The sequence below is a fragment of the Candida orthopsilosis genome (genome assembly GCF_000315875.1).
Source record: "Candida orthopsilosis Co 90-125, chromosome 6 draft sequence".
NCBI lineage: Eukaryota > Fungi > Ascomycota > Pichiomycetes > Serinales > Debaryomycetaceae > Lodderomyces > Lodderomyces orthopsilosis.
Window position 1 is genome coordinate 173,386 of NC_018300.1, and position 24,349 is coordinate 197,734.

General features: G+C 36.9%; 12 protein-coding genes and 1 non-coding gene across 13 annotated transcripts; 9 read left to right on the forward strand and 4 right to left on the reverse strand. All coding sequences in view use genetic code 12, as the record gives it.

The window, feature by feature from the left end:
* Window positions 1–759: 759 nt before the first annotated feature.
* On the reverse strand, window positions 760–1,548 carry CORT_0F01030 (Emc2 protein; the record flags this gene model as incomplete). The annotated part of the gene is made up of 1 exon (XM_003870411.1): window positions 760–1,548. The coding sequence occupies one exon, from the start codon at window positions 1,546–1,548 to the stop codon at window positions 760–762; it is 789 nt and encodes a 262-aa protein (XP_003870460.1).
* A 108-nt stretch (window positions 1,549–1,656) lies between these two features.
* Window positions 1,657–2,541, forward strand: CORT_0F01040 (hypothetical protein; the record flags this gene model as incomplete). The annotated part of the gene is made up of 1 exon (XM_003870412.1): window positions 1,657–2,541. One exon carries the CDS (start codon window positions 1,657–1,659, stop codon window positions 2,539–2,541), a length of 885 nt encoding a protein of 294 aa, XP_003870461.1.
* A 947-nt stretch (window positions 2,542–3,488) lies between these two features.
* CORT_0F01050 (possible pyrimidine 5' nucleotidase) lies at window positions 3,489–4,382 on the reverse strand (the record flags this gene model as incomplete). The annotated part of the gene is made up of 1 exon (XM_003870413.1): window positions 3,489–4,382. The coding sequence occupies one exon, from the start codon at window positions 4,380–4,382 to the stop codon at window positions 3,489–3,491; it is 894 nt and encodes a 297-aa protein (XP_003870462.1).
* A 369-nt stretch (window positions 4,383–4,751) lies between these two features.
* On the reverse strand, window positions 4,752–6,521 carry CORT_0F01060 (hypothetical protein; the record flags this gene model as incomplete). The annotated part of the gene is made up of 1 exon (XM_003870414.1): window positions 4,752–6,521. One exon carries the CDS (start codon window positions 6,519–6,521, stop codon window positions 4,752–4,754), a length of 1,770 nt encoding a protein of 589 aa, XP_003870463.1.
* Window positions 6,522–7,635: 1,114 nt separating this feature from the next.
* On the forward strand, window positions 7,636–9,381 carry CORT_0F01070 (hypothetical protein; the record flags this gene model as incomplete). The annotated part of the gene is made up of 1 exon (XM_003870415.1): window positions 7,636–9,381. One exon carries the CDS (start codon window positions 7,636–7,638, stop codon window positions 9,379–9,381), a length of 1,746 nt encoding a protein of 581 aa, XP_003870464.1.
* A 382-nt stretch (window positions 9,382–9,763) lies between these two features.
* On the forward strand, window positions 9,764–11,215 carry CORT_0F01080 (metallodipeptidase; the record flags this gene model as incomplete). The annotated part of the gene is made up of 1 exon (XM_003870416.1): window positions 9,764–11,215. One exon carries the CDS (start codon window positions 9,764–9,766, stop codon window positions 11,213–11,215), a length of 1,452 nt encoding a protein of 483 aa, XP_003870465.1.
* Window positions 11,216–11,795: 580 nt separating this feature from the next.
* Window positions 11,796–13,223, forward strand: CORT_0F01090 (hypothetical protein; the record flags this gene model as incomplete). The annotated part of the gene is made up of 1 exon (XM_003870417.1): window positions 11,796–13,223. One exon carries the CDS (start codon window positions 11,796–11,798, stop codon window positions 13,221–13,223), a length of 1,428 nt encoding a protein of 475 aa, XP_003870466.1.
* A 1,252-nt stretch (window positions 13,224–14,475) lies between these two features.
* Window positions 14,476–17,214, forward strand: CORT_0F01100 (Gln3 GATA transcription factor; the record flags this gene model as incomplete). The annotated part of the gene is made up of 1 exon (XM_003870418.1): window positions 14,476–17,214. The coding sequence occupies one exon, from the start codon at window positions 14,476–14,478 to the stop codon at window positions 17,212–17,214; it is 2,739 nt and encodes a 912-aa protein (XP_003870467.1).
* A 465-nt stretch (window positions 17,215–17,679) lies between these two features.
* CORT_0F01110 (Sah1 S-adenosyl-L-homocysteine hydrolase) lies at window positions 17,680–19,029 on the forward strand (the record flags this gene model as incomplete). Its single annotated transcript, XM_003870419.1, has 1 exon — window positions 17,680–19,029. The coding sequence occupies one exon, from the start codon at window positions 17,680–17,682 to the stop codon at window positions 19,027–19,029; it is 1,350 nt and encodes a 449-aa protein (XP_003870468.1).
* Window positions 19,030–19,460: 431 nt separating this feature from the next.
* On the reverse strand, window positions 19,461–20,666 carry CORT_0F01120 (Rny11 protein; the record flags this gene model as incomplete). Its single annotated transcript, XM_003870420.1, has 1 exon — window positions 19,461–20,666. The coding sequence occupies one exon, from the start codon at window positions 20,664–20,666 to the stop codon at window positions 19,461–19,463; it is 1,206 nt and encodes a 401-aa protein (XP_003870469.1).
* A 1,275-nt stretch (window positions 20,667–21,941) lies between these two features.
* CORT_0F01130 (Got1 protein) lies at window positions 21,942–22,425 on the forward strand (the record flags this gene model as incomplete). Its single annotated transcript, XM_003870421.1, has 2 exons — window positions 21,942–21,966; window positions 22,028–22,425. 2 exons carry the CDS (start codon window positions 21,942–21,944, stop codon window positions 22,423–22,425), a joined length of 423 nt encoding a protein of 140 aa, XP_003870470.1.
* A 613-nt stretch (window positions 22,426–23,038) lies between these two features.
* On the forward strand, window positions 23,039–23,110 carry CORT_0_Asp(GTC)_77. Its single transcript has one exon. It is a non-coding gene (tRNA).
* Window positions 23,111–23,242: 132 nt separating this feature from the next.
* Window positions 23,243–24,028, forward strand: CORT_0F01140 (hypothetical protein; the record flags this gene model as incomplete). The annotated part of the gene is made up of 1 exon (XM_003870422.1): window positions 23,243–24,028. The coding sequence occupies one exon, from the start codon at window positions 23,243–23,245 to the stop codon at window positions 24,026–24,028; it is 786 nt and encodes a 261-aa protein (XP_003870471.1).
* Between the last annotated feature and the right edge of the window lie 321 nt (window positions 24,029–24,349).

Sequence of the window (24,349 nt, forward strand, 5' to 3'; positions counted from 1 at the left end):
ACAATATACAGCTTGGTAACATCTGACATTTGGGGTAACTTACGGTAGCAACAAAATCAGTTCTCTTTTTGTGTAAGCATTTGTTATCAGGTTTTATTACTTTTAGCCGAAGTACACACTCATCCCCCTACATTCGCATACAAAGTGGATGCCAAAAGAACACCTCCATGGAATCCCACGGGGAAGTGGGTGAAGTTGGACACCAGAAAATAAAACGCATGACCAAACTAAAAAAGTCTAAATGCTTGGAACTGCCACGCCGTCCACTTTTACCCGTGGATAAACAACTCTGCCCAATCGGAAGAATGCAAGGAGATAAAGATGGGCGATTTTGCGGGCAGTGTATATTTGAGTTGGGCCTTGTTTTGGCCACTTTGAGTAACAGTAAACTAGATCCAGTTGTAAGCCTTTACGCCCTTGAGAAATGATAACGAGTAAGTGGAAAAGAGCTAACGAGAGCGTGATATTCACCAGTGCGATATTCACCGAAATTACGCTATCTAAAGCTGCCGCACGTGTGTGTCCCAATGCATGAATAGTTTTCGTAGAGTCGAAAGAGTTGTATGAAGCTGCCTTTTCCCATTGGAGTAGAACTTAGGCATATAAGCTGTTTGGGGATGCAAGAAGACTAACAAGCGACTTAGCTCCATCTTATTGCAACATTAGAATGAGAATCTTCTATCTTTTGTTGCTCTCTAAACAAATTACTGCAATTCTGAAAATACCCCGACTTCAGTGAGACAATTCACGCGTGTTAACCTAGTTTTTGCTCAATTCTCGTTCACAAATCTTGATCAACTTCTCTTTCTCAGTGCCATCCTCCAAATTCTTAACTGTCGTGTACAATCCTTCCCAGGTGGAGCGATTGCCCGCGTATATTTCAACCAGTCTCAAATACTCCTTCACACTTGATTGTAGAAGCTCATTCTTCTCTTTATGGGATCCAAGCGACAACTGATAATAATACAGTCCTATCTTGTTGTATAGAATATACGCATCGGGTTGATTTGTGAGAACCCTTTTAAGACAATGGATAGCTTTCTTGTATTCCTTCAACTTAGCATACTCATCAGCTAACTCACACCAAGCAACAACATCACCTGGCGCAAGGTTCAAGTAGTAGATGAGATTGCTTATGTACCTCGCTCCATCGTGCCTGGACATTGTTGTAAGTCTCCTCGACAAAATCAACTCATCTGGGTCTTCACTTAAAACTTTGCCTGCACTCTCTAAATCTCCAATGGCTTCAAAGTATATTGATTTGAGTAGTTTGATTCGCTGGGAGGAAACTTTGCCACCGAATTGGTCATTCAATCTCTCGAGTACCGCTTTGGCTTCAATGTCGTGTCCTGTAATTAGTGACAAGTAGAAATCTAGTTCAAAAAGCTGAAACAATTCAATTGAATCTAATTTATCTTGGTGGTGTTGGAGATATGATTTGAGTTGTTTGGTGTGGTGGTTTGTTTCTTCTGGCGCGAAAGTGGCAAATCTACCGGTGGTGGCAACATTGAGAAGTTTTCTTTTGATGAGAGCTTGGTCGATTGACATGACAAGAGGATTGGAAAAGTGGTAACGTGGCGGTAGCTGGCGGTAGAGAACACTCAATTTTGTTGACGAAAATCTTTTGGTAGCATTTTTGACCCTCCACCAGCTTCAATGTCAGACAAGTTGGGTGAAGCATGCAATGACTTTCTCGGAGCCACTTCAATACTATCGCATCAGTATGGCATCCCTAAGATCCGACAACAACAAGACTTCACATCATGGGCTCATATTCATGATCTAGAGAAGCAGTACTACACTGCATACCAAAATCTAACCCACAAACTTAACCACTTGATGTACTTGACCAAGTTGAAAGAAGTGGCTAATCTTAGAGACACATCGCTGCAGATTGATCAGATTAAACAAGCGATGGATATCAATAACTTGGATGAGCTTTATCAGTTTCTCCAATTACAAAATAATCTAGTCAAGACCGATTCATTGCTTAATCGATTCTTGCTCATGTCTGCGCCAATACTCAGGGCCATAAACCAAGCCAATTTGAATACCTCAGAAACGAAAATACTAGATCGATTGGGTTTATTGTACGATGACAATGGGCTTGTATATAAAGTGCAAGAAATTGAAAACAAGAAACGGAATGAAAGCAATCAACTGCAGCAGAATCCGTTTGAAATAATTTACACAGAGATAAGACCATTGATGGATGAGGTGGAACAATTGGACTCACAATTCAAGGAGTTGCAGACAAGGTACATTTACCAAAAGGAAGCTCAAGTTGGGGAAAATGAAGAAACACGCAAACAATATGAGGAACTAGTATTTCGATGGCACAAATTAGATCGATTGAGCTTACTTTTGATCCTGTTGATTACGAGTCTCCCTTATGTATGGCTGAGTGATGAACTGCTAATGAGTATAATGCTTGACTTGAATGATGTAAGAGATAAGTTGAACAAGTATCAGTCGGTGGTGAATGAAAATAACATAGAGGATTTCACTACAAAAGAGTTGTTAAGCCTAGAGTTTGAATGATGTTTGGAGATGCTGATGTCCCTTGGATTTGTTACGTCGACGTTTTCGTTATACAAACATTGCTGAGATGTATTAGGTCTTTCAATCACCATGTTAGACAATTTAGTTCGCGAGGTGTGTGATTGGTACCAAAAACTGCCTTCTCAGCCCATAAGTATTTTGTAGACTTTGGCAGTTCAGGGATCAATGCGTTCATATTCTTTTCAACGTCATGGTTCATTGCTTCCATGATGTTGACCTGAATAGGGTCGAGAAGTGAGCGAAAATGATCTCTTTGCGGCATACGATGGTATTGAGAACCCTTTTGGTTGAAAAAGAGAAGATTCGTCAATATTGAAGAAATGTGATTTATTTAATTCAAATACGCAACACATTTAATGTTATGTACCACAATTTACACAATCCCCACAGATTTGATTTTGTGAATAGCATCACTTTTCAAACCCGCTTTCGATATTGATATTGTGAGTGAAATACTGTCCAAGCCGTTCTGAAATGGCAAGCATATAATCCAAAGGGTGATTTATTGGGGGGTTGTGACTTAGGCTTTTGCAGCGTGGTAGAAGTTGATGATATTACTACATAAACAAGACTCGAAACACTGGAAATTGCAGACCCGGGGATTGAGGTCGAATTACTTGAGAATTGCCGTTGTGACAATTGAGAAAACAAAGAAGTGGAAGAAGTAGCACACAACTACATAGCGTATCAAATGGTGGGCTTGTCTAAAATGCAAAGATGACGAACATTGAAAATGAGCAACTGACTGGTGGCTGGCCACCGCCATTGACCCTTACTAATTTGGCTTTATACTGGTGACTTAGCTGCATAGTATAGAATTTAAGTAGAGTAGTTATTTTAGTGGTACTTGTTTTTGGTTTTACTCATTAATTTTTACCAGGTTGACTATGCTGCAAACCCATCAACATCTATCACAATCTATTCCTTTATACACCTACAAGCTTAGGCAAGTCTGAGAAGTTACTCAAAATTTGAATCTTGGACCCAGTAGCTCCATCTCCATAGTACTTTGTAAAATCGTCTTTTTGTTTCAATTTAGCGATATCTTCATCATGTTCAACATAATGAATCACATGTCCTACACCTAAATCACAAGCGGCTTTAACATTGAGTTCACTATCATCGATAAACCACTGCTTAGCTAAAACGTCCTTATTTTCATAGTCCAATTGAGTCAAGTCAAATACATTAAGGAAATATTCTTTCATTGGCTTACATACAATGGGGAACTTTGCATAATCACAGTACGTCAACCCGTCGAACAAATCACCGATTCCGAGAAAGCTAATCACCCTTAATGCGTGATTCTTGTACGCATTTGTAACTAGCCAAAAATAATCAAATTCACCCGACTGTTTCACTTTTAACAATGTGTCTCTCAACGGTTTATCGTAACGTAATACAGCATGTAAATCCAACGCATCATCAACTTTGGAATTGTAATCTAATGCATCAACTTGGTGATTACGAACCAATCCTTCAATAGCTAAACCATAAGTCTTGTAATAATTATGGTGTAATCTATAAGCGTCTTCGTCATTTAATTGTAAATTGTGTTTGAAATATTCATGAATCTTTTCTTGCATCATCTCAAAGATGCGGGTCGATTTGGGATATAAGCAATTATCAATATCGAAAAAGAATATCGTCTTGTCAGAATGATCCTCAGGTAACGGACCAAATCCAAATGGAAGCTCAACTTTTCGTCCTGGTTTGGATTGTTCAACTGCAGTGAGCTCTGAATTCACATACGTAACTGGCTTGCCAGTTGTATATCCATTTTGAGACTGGCTGTGTATGGGTTGGTGTTCAACAGTCATCTTTAGTATTTGTGGTAGTGTGGTGTACAATCGTGTCGACAACTTGATCATAAAATGTCACTCTCAGTATATGATTTCTTTTCTTTTGTGGCCTAATTCTGAACAGTAGTTGCAATTAGATTGATAGTGGTAATGAATAGTATTTCAATTATCGTGCACCAAGAAAAGCGAGTTGGTGGATGACTTAGTTAAACGTGTCTATAAATTAGTCACCTATTCTTTTGTAACTAAATGACATCCGCAAACTCCAAAACTTGCACAATACCTATATTTTATCCGATGCACGTGCACCTTATAAAAGTTTGACACTAAATCACAAGACCCCATATTAGCTACTCTATTACCTCTATACAGAACCCGCCAATTAACTCACCCGTAAAAAAAATCCTGATTAACCAATTTCAAATCACTTTCCAATTTATCACATTGTAAACTTAAATCTTGGTGTATATTAGTTAGAAATCTCACCAATTCTTCTCGATTGAAACTAAATTTATCAACACCAGTTTTCAAGCTCGTCATTACAATTTCAACATTTATTGAACCTAAATCTCGTATCAATCCATAGCAGCTTTGTAAGATTCTTTCAACTGAGCTTTTCATTGATCGAAGTGTTTTGGTGTTCTTTTCTCGATCAAGTGTGAAATTGAAGGGGTTGACTAAAATGAAAGGTAGTATCTTTACCTTGTAGTAGAATAAATAAATTTTGTCTGCTGTTGGTAAATCATTCAATTCGAGGAGATCCCTGACATTATCTTCGATGACTATCTTGTTGGCAATATGATGAATCAAGTTCTGTTTAGTAAACCTGTGGACACTGTCTCGGTAATCACTTCCTAGTAAGTATTGTAAGTTCAATTCGTTGATGATATAATCAATTTGCCTATCCCCTACAAAAGTCACATTGATTAATTTGATAATGTTGTAATGCAATTCTAAATCCATTTTCTTGATCTTTTCCTTATCGCTATCATAAGGTACGTTCGTCTCAATTCGGAAGATGAGCTGTATTATTCGAGTTACAAGATCCTGCGCATTGTCAATTTTAGCACATAGTAATGGAAACACGCTATTAATGAACAGGGTCAAACTTCGCAACTCGTGCTTGTTAGCATTATAGTCAGAAACTACTAGCAAAAAGTATCTAGCCACTTTTGTAAAATCCACTTCAATTGAACAATGGAGATACGTCATGAATAACAAAGTCAACCTTTCCAATTGAAGCTTCAATACAGGTGTCTTTCTCTCCACCTTTAGTAGTACTTTATCTTCGTTTTGTATCAATTTATTATCCACTCCTATCTTCAGAAGTAGATCTTCAAACTCCTTTTCATTGAAAATGGGATCGCTATGTAAGAGAACCAAAGGGCCCAAACTTTGTAAAAATTTAGGGTTGGTCAGGCATAAACCCTTCAAAATGAACGACTTAAACTCTTTTTTCACTTTTGCGTAACCAGCCAGAGAATCTCTAGCAATTAGAAACTGTAGCGATCGGCTTATCTCGTTGCCCAAATCATAATTCAGTATTTGAGTTTTATCAAAATGTACACTCTTTAGGGCATAAAAGTGACGAGGTATTCCATATCCATCCAAAGCCTGCTCATCCTTTACAAGCAAGCTTTCCAAATAAGCCCTATCACGTTCCAAGTCATATTTCTTTTCCCCTTCCCGATTCATCTCTTCCAATAGTCGTATTAGACGTACTTCTCTTTGTTGTGCACGTAATTCTTCTAGTCTCTCGCGATCCTCGATCCTTTGATTCACTTGTTGATGTTTCTCATAAATCTTTTGACTTTTTATACTGTCCTTGAAGATTGCGGGTACTTGAATATTGAGTATTTCGTCATCCTCCTCGTCATCCAACTTCGATTTATTGTAATAACGTTTTAGACGTGGTTTCTTAGTTGGTGGCACTTTTGTCCTCTTTGTCTGGGGCGATGATTCTGTAGAAGACGCGTGACCTAGACTAGCTCGGTCGATTTTGTACAGATAAGAATTGGACTGGGATTCTTGACTATCATTACGTCGCGTTGATCGTGAGTAGGTTTTCTGTGGTTTCGCCGGTGACTTTCTCAAATTGAATACGTCAAAAAGATCCTCCTCTTCGGAACTTGTAGATTCAATCTCATCTGAATCCATTGCAATCAAGTGGAGTGGATAATAGATATCTATCTAAGCTCATCAATTATTCCTTTTGGCGTGTCAGAAAAACTACAGATTCACGTGACCTGTGGAAAAATTGTGTGTTTTCATGAAGCTTTCTTCCAAAAAGAGCCACATTAATTCCATACTACTTTTGGCGGTAGAAGCATAACTATGAGCTATTGTGATTCATCACTCATTCATAAGAAAGAATTTCAAGTGTTTGAACACAAACTTACATTGGACTAACATTGTGATAGCTTTTACTTCAACGCCACCACGTTTCTGAGAATCAACGCTTCTAAAAGAAAATTCCCATTCAAATATATCCAATTTCAAGCTTCCATCAAGGATTTGAACGAATGTGCAACGCCATAGAGAAGTTAAACAGCAAGGTTGGTATTCATCCTTCTTTTGAACAGGAGCTGAAAAAAAGCGTACGATTTTTTTCATGTTAAGCTACTTAAGGAAGCTTTGCGGGTATACCCCACCTTTTAGTAATGTTTCTGCATGGCAGAAATTGAGATATGGCTTTTCTAGCTACTTATCTGTTATGTAGCCAGGTTAAAGCTTCCTTGCGATTGTTCCACCAAGAGTAAAGATGGTTCCTTTGATTTGGTTCGGAAATATGGACGAAAGCAAGAATTCCCTTGTCCTACAATCATTACACGATATGCTTATATCTTGTTTATAGAAAGCCGGTTCGAGCTATAGATGCTAATTTCACTACTAGTTTTCGGTTTTTGGCTAAAAAGCAACTGTGCGGGGTCACGATAATGAGATTGGAGAATAATTGAGCTTTCTCGGGCTCATATTCCGTTGCATCGACGATTTACAATACCAATGGTAGAATTTAAACCTTTTGCATCAATTTAGATGAACGGGGACACGATTCCGTTTCAAACATTGAGGAATTTTTTCAATCACACTTGAGTCAAAACTGATAGCATTGCATCGGAGTTAAGGACGATATTAACAGATGTTTTCCGCATTGGAATCTAAACGGTGAAATGGGTCGCTGTTTGTTAATGTTAAATACTTCCCCGAATGCTCGTAAAAAGGACAGATTGAACAGAAAGTGAATGGAGTCAGTTTATTTAAACATTGAATAATGAATTTCATGAAATATTTCGATAAAGAGTGTGTTGCAACAGTTGATGTCGAAAGAGTATCTGAGTTTGCGGAATCCATTGCAACTGATAAAATCAATCAGCCCAAAGACTTCCATGATAACATCGATATAGAAAAACACGGAGAAACACAAAGGAGAATTACTCCACGTCATGTGAGCTTGATGATTGTTGGACAGTCCATTGGAAGTGGTCTATTTCTCGGTGTTAGAACTCCCTTGAATAAAAGTGGATCATTGTCATTCTTTTTGGCATTCACTTTATGGGCAGTGTTTGTTGTCTATCCTTTAATGCAAGTTGTTGGTGTCATTTGTTGTTATTTACCGCTCAGGGGATCATTCATTCATTATAGTGCCAGATATGTTGATCCAGCTCTTGGATTTGCTTCGTGTATAATCTACATTTACACGTGTATGATGTTTGTTTGTCTTGAAGCTACAGCTTTTGCCCAAGTGATTGGATTTTGGACGGATATCAATCCAGGTGTGTGGATTACCATTTGTATTGTGATTTATCCCATTGTTGGTGTTTTTGGTTCAAACATTTACGGAGAAGTTGAGTTTTATGCATCAATCTTGAAATTGATTATGGTTATTGGATTGATGTTTTTTTCACTTGTATCAATGTGTGGTGGAAACCCACGTCATGATGCATATGGGTTCCAGCACTGGAATGAAGGTGGCTTGTTCAGAGAGTACTTGGTTGGTGGGAGCACCGGTAAATTTTTGGGATGGTGGAGCTCGTTGTCGTGGGCAGCGTTTGCTGCTGGTGGTCCAGATGTATTGGCTATGCTTGCCGGTGAAATCAAGCGACCAAGAACAACTATGGCCCATGCTGCAAAGAGAACCTATATTCGAGTTTATATCTTTTATGTTGGTGGGATGTTTTTCCTTTGTTGCTTAATTTCGGCAGTAAATCCGAAGCTAGTTGAGCAGTTACTGGCCGGCTCCAATTCTTCAGCCGGGTCGCCTTGGGTGATTGGTATTGAAGAAGTGGGTGTTAAAAGTTTGGCCTCGGTAATTAATGCCGGCATCATGATGGCTACTTTCTCATGTGGAAATGCCTTTTTTTACTGCTCCGCCAGATCAATATACGGTGCTGCTACAGGTGGATACTTACCTCGTTTTTTAGCCAAATGTTTACCCAATGGGTCTCCCATATACTGCGTTCTTATCACATTTGCTGTTTCCTTCCTTTCATATTTGAATGTTAACGAAAGAGGGGCAGTTGTGTTCAACTGGTTTGTTAATCTATGTTCTGCCGGGTTATTGTTGACGTATATTTGTATATGGTGGTCCTATTTTCGATTCCGCAAAGCGTGGGAATATCAAAATAAGACGAAGATGAAACATCCAGAATACCCATACTTTTTGTGTCCACGATGGATGCATCCATTTTTCACTTATTTTGGATTTATCTTTACGGTTCTAGTGGTTTTCTTTAACGGATTCTGGATCTTTTTCCCTGGTCAGTTTAATGTCTCCAATTTGTTTACAAGCTATTTCGCTCCAGCATTTTTCGTTTGTTTATTTGTATTTTGGAAGGTTTTCAAGCGTACACACTTTAGAATTCCAGCAACTGCCGACATAACTAGTGGCAAGCAAAGAATTGATGATGAAGAGGAAGCAGAAGAGAAAGAAATCCGCGAACAAGAATTGATATTTAATGAAACGGAAAAGTGGTATCAAAGAGCCTGGCGGAAGTTTTATGCAATCTGGTTTACATGAAGGGGGTAGATTGAAAAGGAGCTATTTCTGGATTTTTGTGTGTTCGTAATGTATGGTTAAGAAGCCTTCTTCTAGCGTTCTTTTGCTTCCTCTCTCCCCCTCCCACACGTTCTCTGTAGTTGGCTGAACCCAAGAGTCATACCCTCCAGGTAAGTTTCGCATTTCTTGCATCATAGACTTCTAAGCTCTTTATGGCGTTTTTGAATGTTTAGGTCCATTTGGTTACACGGCTAAAGAAAATTTTATACCTGAAAAACGCCGCATTGAAATTGATCTCCTTTAATTCCCTTTTCTTTTTTTCTCTAAGTCCGTTGGTTAATCCTATCAATTGAACGTCAATTGTAATCAAAAGACAACCACACAACATAACGCAAGCTAAACAATGTCAGACAAGTACGATAAACTACCATTAGACCCCCTTTTCAAAACCATTGATGAATTGAAACCACAATTCATTGAACGGTTATCCAAAGCCATCTCCATCCCATCAGTTTCATCTGATGAACTGCTTAGACCAAAAGTTGTCGAAATGTCGAAATTTCTTGTTGATGAATTGACTCAATTGGGGTTCCAAGATATTCAAGTTAAAGAATTGGGTACGCAACCTCCACCAGTACAAGATGCTAATTTACAGTTGCCACCTATTGTATTGGGTAGATTTGGATCTGATCCTAAAAAAAAGACAGTATTGGTTTATGGACATTATGATGTTCAGCCAGCTTTGAAAGAGGATGGATGGGGTACTGAACCTTTTACTATGCATTACGATAAGACCAAGGATATTTTGTATGGTAGAGGATCAACTGATGACAAGGGACCTGTTATGGGATGGTTGAATGTTATTGAAGCTCACAATAAATTGGGTTGGGAGTTGCCAGTTAATTTAGTTGTTTGTTTTGAAGGTATGGAAGAAAGTGGGTCTTTAGGGTTGGATGAATTGGTTGCCAAAGAAGCCAAACAATATTTCAAAAATGTTGATCAAGTTACCATTTCTGATAATTATTGGTTGGGTACAACTAAACCGGTCTTGACTTATGGGTTAAGAGGATGTAATTATTATCAAATTATTGTCAAGGGGCCCGGTGCTGATTTACATAGTGGTATTTTTGGTGGTATCATTGCTGAACCAATGACTGATTTGATTAAAATTATGTCTACTTTGGTTGATGGAAATGGTAAGATTTTGATTCCAGGAGTTGATGATATGGTGGCTCCATTAACTGAAAAAGAAGATGGATTGTACGACAGCATTGATTTTTCAGTTGAAGAATTGAATGCTGCTGCTGGATCAAATACTGCTTTGCATCAAAACAAGAAGGATATTTTAAAGCATAGATGGAGATACCCATCATTATCGTTACATGGTATTGAGGGTGCATTTTCTGGTGCTGGTGCCAAGACAGTTATTCCATCTAAAGTTGTTGGTAAATTTTCCATTAGAACTGTTCCAGATATTGAATCGAAGAAATTGGATGAATTGGTATTTAAACATATCAATCAGGAATTTGCTAAATTGAAGTCCCCTAACGAATTCAAAGTCGAATTAATTCATGATGGTAATTACTGGGTTTCTGATCCATTCAATGAAAGTTTCCAAGCAGCAGCTAAAGCTACTCAGGATGTGTGGGGTATTGTACCAGATTTTACTAGAGAAGGTGGATCAATTCCAATTACATTGACATTTGAAAAAGAATTGGGGGTTGATGTGTTGTTGTTGCCAATGGGTAGAGGTGATGATGGTGCTCATTCGATTAATGAGAAATTGGATGTTAGTAACTATATTAATGGATGTAAGACTTTGGGTGGATACTTGCATTATTATGCTAAAGCTTAGGGGCGATAGAGATAAGTAAAGCTGTGTATGAATTGAGTTATTGAATTATTGAATTGTGTATGATGGAAGGACTATGGACGAGTCACATCCGTATGAAGTATGAATGTAGTACGTTGCCAAGTCAATTTTGTCGTAAAGAAGGTGATATAGAAGGATTAAATTGCAGTTATCCCACTCACCTGCATTTATCAACTTGGAAATAGTTCAAACATCAATAAAGCAATAGTAACAAAAATTAAGAAGTGTACAATACGTAACAAAAATTGTAAAGTAATTGAATGCGAGAAGAATTTTTTTTTTTGCAATTTTTGTCAAATAAACTCATCATCATCATCATCATTATCATCATATAGCAATACATAACCACATACACCCTCAATTCCAATCCACCCCTAGCTACCTAATTCAACTCATACTATTTTCTCGCTGTACACTAATTGAAAATACTACTTTGCTATAAGCCCCATGGTCATCAATCAAGTTTAAGTTTCTTTTTTTCTTTTATACACATCATCATCATCATCATCACCAAAAAAAGTTTTGCATTGAAATCTATAGAAGACGATACATCAAACTCATCATGTCTGATAATTTAAAAAGAGCTGAGTCATTATTCAATAGAATAATGAACCAGAATGCCGATTCGTCAGTTAGTTCATCGCCATCTTCAACACCTGTTCAAAGCTTCCAATCGTCGTTTCCACCAAGATCGAAATTTCATCATAGTAATCACAGCAGTAGTAACAGTCAAGTGAGTGAGAGTGGAACCGGTAACAATGAACAACATCTGCATCTGCAACACCATTCTGGTCATAGTTCCCACCATCATCAACAAGGTTCTAGTGGACATATGCCATCACAAGAATTGGCTAAATTGCCTAAATTGGATGTGGCTAAATTGACTGAAGAAGCATTGGCAACGGTATCAGAAAACGATCATGTTTTGCCCTATTGTTGGACTGTATGGCATCATTCTAGGAATAAAAAACAACAATTGCAACTACATCAACAACAGCAACATCCACAAGAGTTAAGTACGACTGACTCTGCAACGGCAACTACTACCACTGATGGCAATAATTCCACCACATTGCAGCAACCAGGTGTTGATACATATTTACAAACTACAAATCAATTACAATTTACAGATTTAAATAATAAATCAACTACGATTTCCCATATTGCATCAATTGAACAAATGTGGACAATGTTAACATCAATCAAGACCAGTTTTAATTTAAATATTGGTACTGAGTTTCTTATTTTCAAGATTGGTGTGAATCCAGTTTGGGAAGATCCTTTAAACGCTAAAGGAGGTCGTTGGATATTTCGATTTAGTAGAAAGGCACAAGATCATCATCATCATCATCATCAAAATAGAAAAGATGCAACTACAATAAGTGATGCATCGTTGGCTTCTCAAACACAGTCAATTGATAAATTAAGGAAAAGATCAGCATTGATTTGGGAAAGAATAGTGATTAAGATTTTGACAGGTAATTTCATACCTTTGACTCATGCTGCTGAAATTCAAAATGTATTACATAATGATATATGTGGGATTGTGTTGAGTGTACGCAAAGATGAAGATATAATATCTGTTTGGAACTCCAACTTGAACTTTAAAAAACAACAGCAACAGCAACAGCAAGGTGTAGCAGAGGGCAATAAGAAACCATTAACTCCATTCCAAGCAAGACGTATCATATGCGATGCGATATTGAGAGTAATTAGAGAATGTGATGAGATTTTACTGGGAGCTGATTCTATCAAGACTGTTGATAGCGGATCAAACGAACGTGTTGGTGGTGTTAGTTTTGAATATAGATTACATGTCGAATCACCATTGAATATGGAAGGAAAGGGAGAAAGAAAGTCTAGGTACGGAGGTGGAAAGTATACCAGACTGAATAATTCTAATAACAATAATAACAACAACAACAATAACAATAACAATAACAATGATCATAATAGTAACGGTGCTAGTGGTAGAGTAACAAAGGACTAGGCCATATATATATGTACGTATGTATGTATATCTGTATGTATATCTGTATGTATATCTGTATGTATATCTGTATGTATAATTTATAAAGTAAGCGAGAAATGGGAATTTATGGCCTAGAGCATACGTACGCTATGTGTTACCCTTTAAACTAGAATTGGAACAATGACAGGACGGTTAGAGTGGGATGTGTTTTCTAATTTAGCCGACAAGAGCCCTGTTCAAAGAAAGAAACAGCAGTTACCGGCTTTGTTGTCTCCCGTTTTTGTGCTAAATTGCATTGTACGGCACACATATATACTTCTCTCGACACTCTCTATTACTCTACTTTATTAACATTTCCGAAGAGGTACTGTGACGGTATTAGTAGTAGAAAAAAAAAAAAAAATTAAAATAAAATAGAATAAAAGTTTTTAAGGTTTTTGTAAGGAGGATTCTGTCACATGTAGCACATGTACTACATGTACTACACATGCGCTACACATGCACTACATATGTACTAACTTGCAGTATCTACTTGGCTCTTTTCGTTTTGTTATGCTGCAAAAAAAAGCAAAACCCAACGCACCATATCTACAAACACAACTAAAAGGAAAATTTTTTCATGCTCTCTCCCCCACTGTCCACAAAGCGAAACAAAAAAAACACATATAACATATAACATATACATGTATATATGTATATATGTATATGTGTATATATGTATATGTGTATATGTGTACACATACATTAATGGGAACACGACACAACTTTTATGACACTGACTCCGGCAGTACACTACTTTTTTTAAGAAGTGCCATTTTTTGAACACAGTAGCACGACTTTATTTCTACTGCATATAAGACACTCACACTCTATTCTTACACTCTGCACATTGTTTAACAACATACAAAAAGAAAGAAACAAAAATTAAATTAAATTAAATTAAATTAAATTAAACAGACAGACAGACAGAAACAGAAGCAGAAACGAAGTGAATTGGGAGAACAAATTTATTTTATTCAAATCACAAGAGCCATCACCATCATCATCAGTAGGTACAACGGAGGCAAACAAGAGACAGGAACCCATATACAGTCCCTGCTTACCTACCACAACGCACTAAATACTGTTATTGCCTGATATAGATATATTTTCCCAGAGACATACTAAAGAGTATATTGAAAAGAAAAAAAAATAACATCAGTTTATTACTATTCAGAGGGGACAAACAAAATACAAAATTATTTTGCTAAGAAAGCAACAACGCAATATAATGACAACTACTACTACAAGCACTGGAGATATGGTAGTTGATGATAACAACAACAGCAACGACAGTATAGTGATGTCTCGTGATCACTTTGCGTCACCATTAGCTGCTAGCAAAAATAGTCATTCACAGCCAACTACTTCAACCACAACAACTGATGCAAATGTGTCATCAGCGACTACAACTGCAGTGAATACAGGTCATCGGTCTATACACAATAGGCCTCCTCAGTCAAATCTACAACGCAGTCGTTCAGAGCACTCACCTGGATCACATAACTCTTCTACTTCTTCCTCCTCGTTTGAACCGGGGCCATCATTAGTTGACATTTTCTATTCAGCTAAAAAATTGTTAAATTTACAACCAAGAGTCGAAAACAGACAATTGCGAAAATCAAATAGTAAAACTCAACTAAGTCATATGAAGAATAACGTATCGAATGATCAATATAACATTAGTATATCACCTGACTTTCGTCAAAGACTGACTTCACAACATATCCAACAACATCAACATCAACATCGTCGCCACGTACATCTACTGGGCACAAATGAAGACACTTTTGATTTACTTTCTCCATTATCGATAGATGAGTTGCAAAACACTAGTGCTTTGAAGCCAATATTCAATAGCCCTTCGAAACATACAGTTGAAAAGTCATCTACTCCTAGTCTACCGCAGCAGAATGGATTTAATCGTCAAAATTCTATGGATATACACACTAAACCAAACGACGCCGAGTGCAAGTCGCCTAAATCAGATCACAGCAGTTGTTCAAGAAACAATTCAAGTGCTTCAGGCACTTCGGCTACGTCGAGTAGTGTAGCCTCTGATGTGGAAACTACCAAACCAAAATCAAACTTGACATCATCATTATCCAAATTGAAAGAATTAAAACAGGAAAAGAAGAATGAAACCGAAGAGATCAACACCACAAAGAAGGAGACTGATGCAGAAACAGCAAAGACTATATGTTTCAATTGTAAAACTGAAAAGACACCGTTGTGGAGAAAAGACACCGATGGTAATACCTTGTGTAATGCATGTGGGTTGTTTTTGAAATTACATGGTACTACCCGTCCATTATCTTTGAAAACTGATGTTATCAAAAAGAGAAACTCGAGAAAATCATCGAGTAGTGCAATGGCCAGTTCAGCACCACGAACATTGAATATAGCATCGGCTCAATATATGAACTCAAGAAGTGGTGATGGTATGACTGTTTATAAAAAACATACTCCTATTGCTATTGCCCCCAATACTAGTGCCATTGCTTCATCTTTACCTAATCAATTTTCCAATTCATTTGGTGCAAATAATTCATTGCAAAATTCAAGATTGAAGAATGTAATGATTTTACCCAAGACCTCAAGTTCATCTAGTTTGAGTAACAAGAGTATACCTATCCCACAAAGTAGAAATGATGCAAGCTCCCCCACATCAGCTGCGTCGTCAGCGAATTCCTCTTATTCATACACCATCAACAATAATCAACCATTTAAGAGGAAAAAATCGGAAGTCAATATACCTGCCACTGTTGAACAAAATGGCGGAGTCATGAGTGCATCTTTTACCAACAGGAATAGCATGAGTGGATTGCCTTCCAGTTCATCTTTGAGCCAACAACAAGCTACAACTTTCAGTATGTCGAATATTCCATCCTCAATCAAACGAACCAATTCACTTGTGTCATCATCTTCATTGAGTAGGAGAACTTCATTGGTGAACATACCTAGAAAAAATACTATATCTGTATCAACACCTACAAATTCACTTACTTCGAATAATATAAATATGCTCAATCAAAGGTTCCCACAATCAAATTATTTTGATACTCCACAAGAATATGGTCAACAACGTCCTCAAATTTCAAGGCATAATAGTAACACCACCATTATGCACATGAATAATAACAATATGCACAATCAAGGTCACAACTATGGCAATGTTCATGATGTTGTTGATACACCAAATTCTTTAAATTCACCAAATTCATTTCTTGTCAACAGTTTTAGTCAAAATGATACACCAAGTTCTATACCTGCTACTCCATTGAATGTACTGGGTATGCTTCCATCTTCCATACCTAATACTTCAACAACGTCAATGTTGTCGGCACAAATGAAACAACAACAACAACATCATCATCAACAGCATCACCAACAACAGCATCACCATCACCATCACCATCACCATCAACAAAAGCAGCATAACCCCCAGCAACATCACCCACAACATCAACAATATCAACTACATGGCCAGGACATGCATTCAAAACAATTGAAAGTGTTGGAACAATATAGAGCTAGTAAACCTCCCATTTTCCAACACGAAGGCATCGATGATGAATTGATCATGTTGGGCAACAATAATACCAGTGGCAATAACAACGATATAATTGAATCTATACCAGAAATCAACACCGATATGGTTGATACAAGTATGAGTATGATTGATGAAGAGTTTTTCCGCAATTATACCAGCTTGCACAATGACGATGATGATGATGATGATGACGAGGATGATGAATTTGACATTCCTGGTTTAGCGTCCCAAGACAGTTCTCAATTACCATCAACTCAGATATCACCACTGAAGATTAGTATTGCTGCCCCTAAACTGACACAATTCACTAGTACCAGTGATGCATTTGCTACGGTGAATAATGATGGTGGTAGAGGTAACGGAGGTGCCACTTCGACTGATTATAAAGATTTAGATTGGTTGAAATTTGAATTATAAGTAGAATGGGTAGAACGGATATTTGGTTTAATGGAATACAGAAGTAATGTTATTTATTTATAGGTTATTTTTTAAATGAATAAACTATAGCATGATGTTATGATAAACAATTTATGAAAGAAGAATTGATTTGTATAAGTTGCAAAAGCTGCTAAGGTGCACGTGCTGTCTCTTTGAACCTATAGGGAGGGAAAAGTGACACGTTGAAAGAACTAAAAATTGGAAGTTGTTCAATTGTACACTACCCCTTTGTTTTTATTTCCGTCGTATAACTTTTGAAAAACAATACAATAGTAGTAGTAGTAGTAGTAGTTGTTTTATATACAGTACATATGTCTCTCTCAGATATAAAGATGAACTGAAAATTTCCAAATTTTTTATCCATCGAGATTTTTCACTTTCTTTTTTACAATTTAGATCTCTAATAACTCAACCAAATCTGAAAACAAGACTTTTATATTAACAATGTCAGCTCCAGCCACTAACTTCAAAGTTGCCGATATTTCATTAGCCGCTTTTGGTAGAAAAGATATCGAATTATCCGAAAACGAAATGCCAGGTTTAATGTATATTCGTAAAAGATATGGTCCATCACAACCATTGAAAGGTGCCAGAATTGCTGGTTGTTTGCACATGACCATTCAAACTGCTGTCTTGATTGAAACTTTAGTTGCATTGGGTGCTGAAGTTACCTGGTCATCATGTAACATTTTCTCAACTCAAGATCATGCTGCTGCTGCTATTGCTGCTGCTGGTGTTCCTGTTTTTGCATGGAAGGGGGAAACTGAAGAAGAATATCAATGGTGTATTGAGCAGCAATTGTTTGCTTTCAAAGACGGCAAGAAGTTGAATTTGATTTTGGATGATGGTGGTGATTTGACTTCTTTGGTTCATGAAAAATACCCAGAAATGTTGCAAGATTGTTTCGGGTTGAGTGAAGAAACAACTACTGGTGTTCATCATTTGTACAAGTCTTTGAGAGATGGTAAATTGAAAGTTCCAGCTATCAATGTTAATGATTCAGTCACCAAGTCTAAATTTGACAACTTGTACGGATGTAGAGAATCATTGGTTGATGGTATCAAGAGAGCCACCGATGTTATGATTGCTGGTAAAGTTGCTGTTGTTGCCGGTTTTGGTGATGTTGGTAAAGGTTGCGCTTTGGCTTTACAAGGTATGGGGGCCAGAGTTATTGTTACTGAAATCGATCCAATCAATGCTTTACAAGCTGCTGTTTCTGGTTATCAAGTTGCACCAATGGATGAAGTTGCCTCAATTGGTCAAATTTTCGTTACAACTACTGGTTGTAGAGATATCATTGTTGGTAAACATTTTGAAAAAATGCCAGAGGATGCCATTGTTTGTAACATTGGCCATTTCGATATTGAAATTGATGTTGCTTGGTTGAAAGAAAATGCTCAATCTGTCGTCAACATTAAACCACAAGTTGACAGATACTTGATGAAGAATGGTCGTCATATCATCTTGTTGGCTGATGGTAGATTAGTCAATTTGGGTTGTGCTACTGGTCATTCATCATTTGTCATGTCTTGTTCATTTTCCAATCAAGTTTTGGCTCAAATTGCCCTTTTCAATGCTAATAATAAGGAATTTAGAGAAAAATTCCCTGAATTTGCCAAGACTGGTCCATTCGATGTTGGTGTTCATTTGTTGCCAAAGATTTTGGATGAAACTGTTGCTAGATGTCATTTGGATCATTTGAATGCTAGATTAACCAAATTGACTTCAGTTCAAGCTGAATACTTGGGTATTCCAGAAGAAGGTCCATACAAGGCTGATATCTACAGATACTAAGCTAATCAACCCCTTCACTTTTTCTTTTGAAATTTCAACAATATTTCAAAGTACATTATATCCCTTTTATTTGAATGGATTTTTTAACGATTAAAGATTATTTTTAAAAATTTTCAACACCATTTTTAACGACCCCCCACCTCCCTTTAAAAGATAATGATGCATCAACTGTTCATTTTTTACTTCATACATTATTTTGTTCATATTTGAATTTACTTTTGTTCAAGCCCCTTTTTTATCTTGAGATATACATATAGAAAGATACTTTTTTATTTTTATATAGTAATACAATTTGTCCTCAACGGATGTTAAAAAAAAATTAGTTTTGATTGTAGGAAGAGTGGCTTGTAAATAAATGAAAGCAATGGAACTGAACTTTTAAAATCAATCCAACATTTTTTTATAAAATCTAAAGTCCATTGAACTGTGCCTTATTTACTTGAAACGGTGATGGTAAATGAGCTACATGATCCATCACTTAAATAAATTGAAGTTTGTGCACTCGATCCAGACCCGGTAGAATCACCCAAACACCATTTGTAATTTCCATCAACCCCAATTTGTCCATTGTCAACCTCAAATCCAGTTTGTTGAACTGATGATCCACACACAAAGTTGTTTGACGAATCAACGCCACAAGATCCCTTTGATGACTTGATTGTGATGTTATCATTTGACGATTGCGAGAAATGATAAGTTGCGCAAGTTCCTGATGTGTACCATTTACCGTTTGAGATTAAACATCCTGATTTACCACTGAGTTTAATATACCCTGAAGATGGAATTCCAGTAGGCGCTGGACCTGTTGTGGTTGTTGTGGTCTTTGTTGGGCTTGGATCCGATCCAGATCCACCTTGTTTTGGTGGGAACAAGATTCCAGACGATGGGCAATTTGAACTTGATAATGAATCAATAGGAATGAAGTTTTGTTGCAACAATGATCCTTTAATATGATGGAAATACCAAATTTCGTTAATGGCATTATTTGAATCACATTTGAAATAAACATCAGCGCCAAATTTGGAATTCAACGCTTGTTGAATTTGTGATTTGGTATATGTTTTGGAGTTGCTTGGAGTAATACCAGCATCAACCAACCATTTATAAGTGGGCAAAGTTTCAAATAAATCATACAAAATCTTGTAATAATTGTACACATTTTGATGCTGTTGATAATTGGTATAACATTTAGGTAAAATAGTATTGATACAAGTCCCATGTTTGTTCCATTCATGAGCCCAAAGTGAATGGTCATTGCCCTTAATATCTTTCCAAGCAACATTCAAATTATCATAAAGCTCCTGATCACCAAACGAATCAACAATGATGGACTCAATACTACTTCCATCGTTAGCAATAGTATTTGAATTATCACAAAATTGTTCATAGGTTCCATCACAATTATCGGGCCATAATCCATGCAAGGTGAATAAATCATCGGGGCCAGTTGCAGGGCTGTAATCCCAGAATTGTGTTTGTAAAAGGATTCCACCTGGTGATTCAAAACAGCATGATGCTTCGTTGGATGAAGAACATGAAATTGGCGAGTTCGATGGACAACTGTTGTCGAATACTGTTTGAGCGGCGGAAACAGTATGAACCAAGTAACAAGCTAAAATAAAGAGAAACTGTTTCATTTTTGGGGAAAGCAAAGTGGGACGACGGCTGGTATGTAGCTCTCTCTGATGCTGTAAAATAACAGGCTTGTTTTTTCTTGTATTTATAGTATCTATTGGGATAGTTGGACAACGTTACGAAATTCCTTATTGTAATTTTGTCGGCGGCTCGTTTTTGGCTTTCTTATCAAAACGTGGCATTTTGTGTAACAACCGACAAAAGACCCACATGGGGTCCACTACACAGACAAAGTTCTTTCGCTACGAATGAAAGTGTCAATAGGGGGAAGAGTTTTGCCACATGTATTTTGAGTGTCAAAAGCCTCCTTGTTAGTCCCTAATTGTTCGAGTCCATGTGAAAGAACACTTGGTGATATTCTTCCATTCTTTCCGAAGCCATTGGTATTTATTTTCAGTGAATGACATAATAACATCTCATCCAGACCGTCACATAGGGGTATAACTGTGTTTGCTGAGAAAATGTCCATTCACATGTAAGGCACCATAATTTTTAGACCAATTAGAGTTGTCAAATGACTTAATCTTAATTATAAAACAATAAAACCTCAATTATTACACAAATTAATAATTTGTTTTGTAATTAAAACTACTACTTTAAGCTTCTTCCCATAACATCTTTCGAGTTAGAGTTTAGTCGGTATGTAGTGGCTATTATTTACACTAATCCACGTTGACCAATTGAATATGAAAGTTATTAAATGAGTGGTTATAAAGAATATTATGTCACGTTATATAGATATGTGCCTTATTAAGATGTGAATTCCAAATCTTGCGATAACCAACAAGCCACATGTCGGATTCCGGCATGATTCTAATGCCCTTCATTTTCTTTACAGTATGCAACAAATTTAAGATCACACATAAATACTTCAATTTGGGAGAATAACATCAATTTTGCCACAATTCTTGGGAAAAATTGCGCTCCATTACAATGAAAGGAATTTTCAGAAGGAGAAGCAAAAGAAACATTTTAATTAACCCCTTGACATTTACTACTTCTAATTGTTTAAATGCCAGTTTTATGGGCATCAAATGCTTTAACGAGGGTATTTAATTGCAAAATTATAAAACCGCGGCCTTATATCTTCTTTGTCGCGTCTTATCAATGATGTGCCATTGAGTGACACGTAAAAAAATTAAATACTTCAAAGAGAAAAAAAAAAATTTAATCCACACAATCAAAATCAAAATCAATTTACGTTCAAATCATTCAGGAACATAAAATATCTAAATCAATTTAAAACAACCTGTGACACATAATTACTTATAATATAAATGATTTGGCTATCCGAAAGACAAAGTATGTATATCTGAAAACTCCACTACCACTCAGCCCAGTACTAACTCACCTCGATTCTTAGAATTTGGTGTTGGTTTCACAGCGGGAGGAATTTTCTTTTTCATATTTGGAATATTGACATTTTTCGACTCAGGGTTTCTTGCCTTGGGGAATTTACTTTTCATAATTGGTCTCATTCTCATAATTGGTCCACAACGTACCATTTCATTCTTTACTCGTCCAACAAAGATTAGAGGCACTGTATGTTTTGCATTGGGTATAATATTGATCTTGATGAAATGGTCATTTGTTGGGTTCATATTGGAAAGTTTTGGAATATTGGGATTATTTGGTGATTTCTTTGGTACAATTGTACAATTCTTAAGATCTATACCTTATATTGGTGATGTTTTAAGTCATCCTTTTATTGCCCCTACTATTGATAGGTTAGCTGGTATTAACAACACATTGCCTGTATAAAGAATTGCAATGTCAGGTTGGTGGCTGAGCTGTAAGATAAATGAGAGATCTTCTGATGGTTCTGTGCATATTACTGTTGTCACAAATTTGTATATTAGATATTAGGTGGGGTTCGCTGTCGAGCATTTACTTAGATGGAGAATAAATAAACCAAGTGCTAATACAAAGCAGCTCATGACATATTGTCAATCGCACATGTTGAGAACAATATAGAGGCTAATTTTGTACTTTAATAATTGACTAATGCCTGTTATACTGTTATCTCGGCAAAAAAATTTGTGGAAGATTGACACAAGCTCTGCTTGGAAGCTGACTATTAACAAGATATTACCACCTCTTTGTTCAATTTAAGTGGTTAAGTAGCTTAAGTCTCGACCCAGTCTTCTACTTGTAAAGCCGACCACTTTTGGGATTGTAAACATTCAATTATGTATTTCACTCAAACGCCCTCACTATTTATCACTTTCTCAAGTATATTATGTAAAAGACTGAACAACTACCTGACCTGGCGAAATACAGGAGCTTGTCAATACTAAAACTGTTGAAAAAGATCATAAACGTGAGTTAAGCAAAATTCACCTAACAACTTCAAAATAAAGTTTTCAAGGAAATATCCCAGATAGTTTAGTGGCTAGAATTACCGTTTGTCGCATGGTAGACCAGGGTTCAATTCCCTGTCTGGGAGCAATAACTTTTTTGTTTTTTTGTTTTTTTTGTTTTTCATTCATACTTCATTGGTAGTTAATTTGATAATCCCGTGTCTCTGGTTGAAAATGGACCTATGCCAGCACCCAAATATAACAGTATTTAGCTGTTAATGGTGTCGTTCTTGAGCTCTATTTACTTTCATTTTGTATGTGCTGAACAGAATTTCCACACCAAAAAAAACCTAAATCAACAAACGCGATGCTCTGCTCGAACCTGGAGCAATATCACAAGATTTCTATACATCACACACTTCCTACTCATGGCACCTAACCGACGCGAGGAAATCAAACAGAAACAAGAGCTCCAAGCTCGTTTTCAATTTAGTATATCTCAAAACAATGCCCTAGCGTTGCACTGGCTAAAACCGGCATCAACAAACCAAAATGAAACTCCAACATCACCATTGCAGTCAACACAAGAAACAGATTCAACCAATTCTACACGACCAGATGATGACTTTATGAAATTACGAGTAATCCCACAAGGTTCAGGACTAAGTTCCAGAACAACACAAACAGTCGGAGATTTCCTCAATTCAAAGGACATTATTACTCATCAAAAAAATAAAGATAATGGCACTACATCACGAAGGGGGAATGGTAATGGAAAGGGAAGTGTTGCCATGAACGCATTATTGAACAAGATGAGAAATGAAACCAGAAAGGAACTTGGTCAGTCCCGTCATACAAATCAAATGCAACAAAGTAAGAGTAAGAAGGAGAAAAAGAATGATAAGCAGAGGGTGAGTGCAGGAAAAATCACTTCTTCCGCTGGTGGTGCTGTTGGATTTGATTCCGATTCAGACTCCGATGATGATGATATAAAAGCATTCAAATCGAGGTCGGTGAGTAAAATCAGTTATGGTAAAGTAGGAAAGAAACTGCGCCCATTTTAAAGGAATTGAAGAGTGACGAAGGAACAAAAATCAACTCACCTATTGATTGGAGAGAGGGGGGTGCTGACATAATTTGACTCGTTTTATGCTTGACGATTTTTAGTGCCCCTTCAAATATGACAAATGGGGCTTGATCCTGGATTGAGCTGGAGGAAGACGAAAGTTGATATTCTCGGATTGAGCAATAGAAGAGCAATTGCGAACTGTTTTCGGGTAAGTCAAACTCAATTTCTTTCAGGCATACTCGCCACATACGTCAAATATTGTGCTTTGACCTGCTTTGACGCGTTGCCTGTGACCTTTTATCGAAATAATCATTTG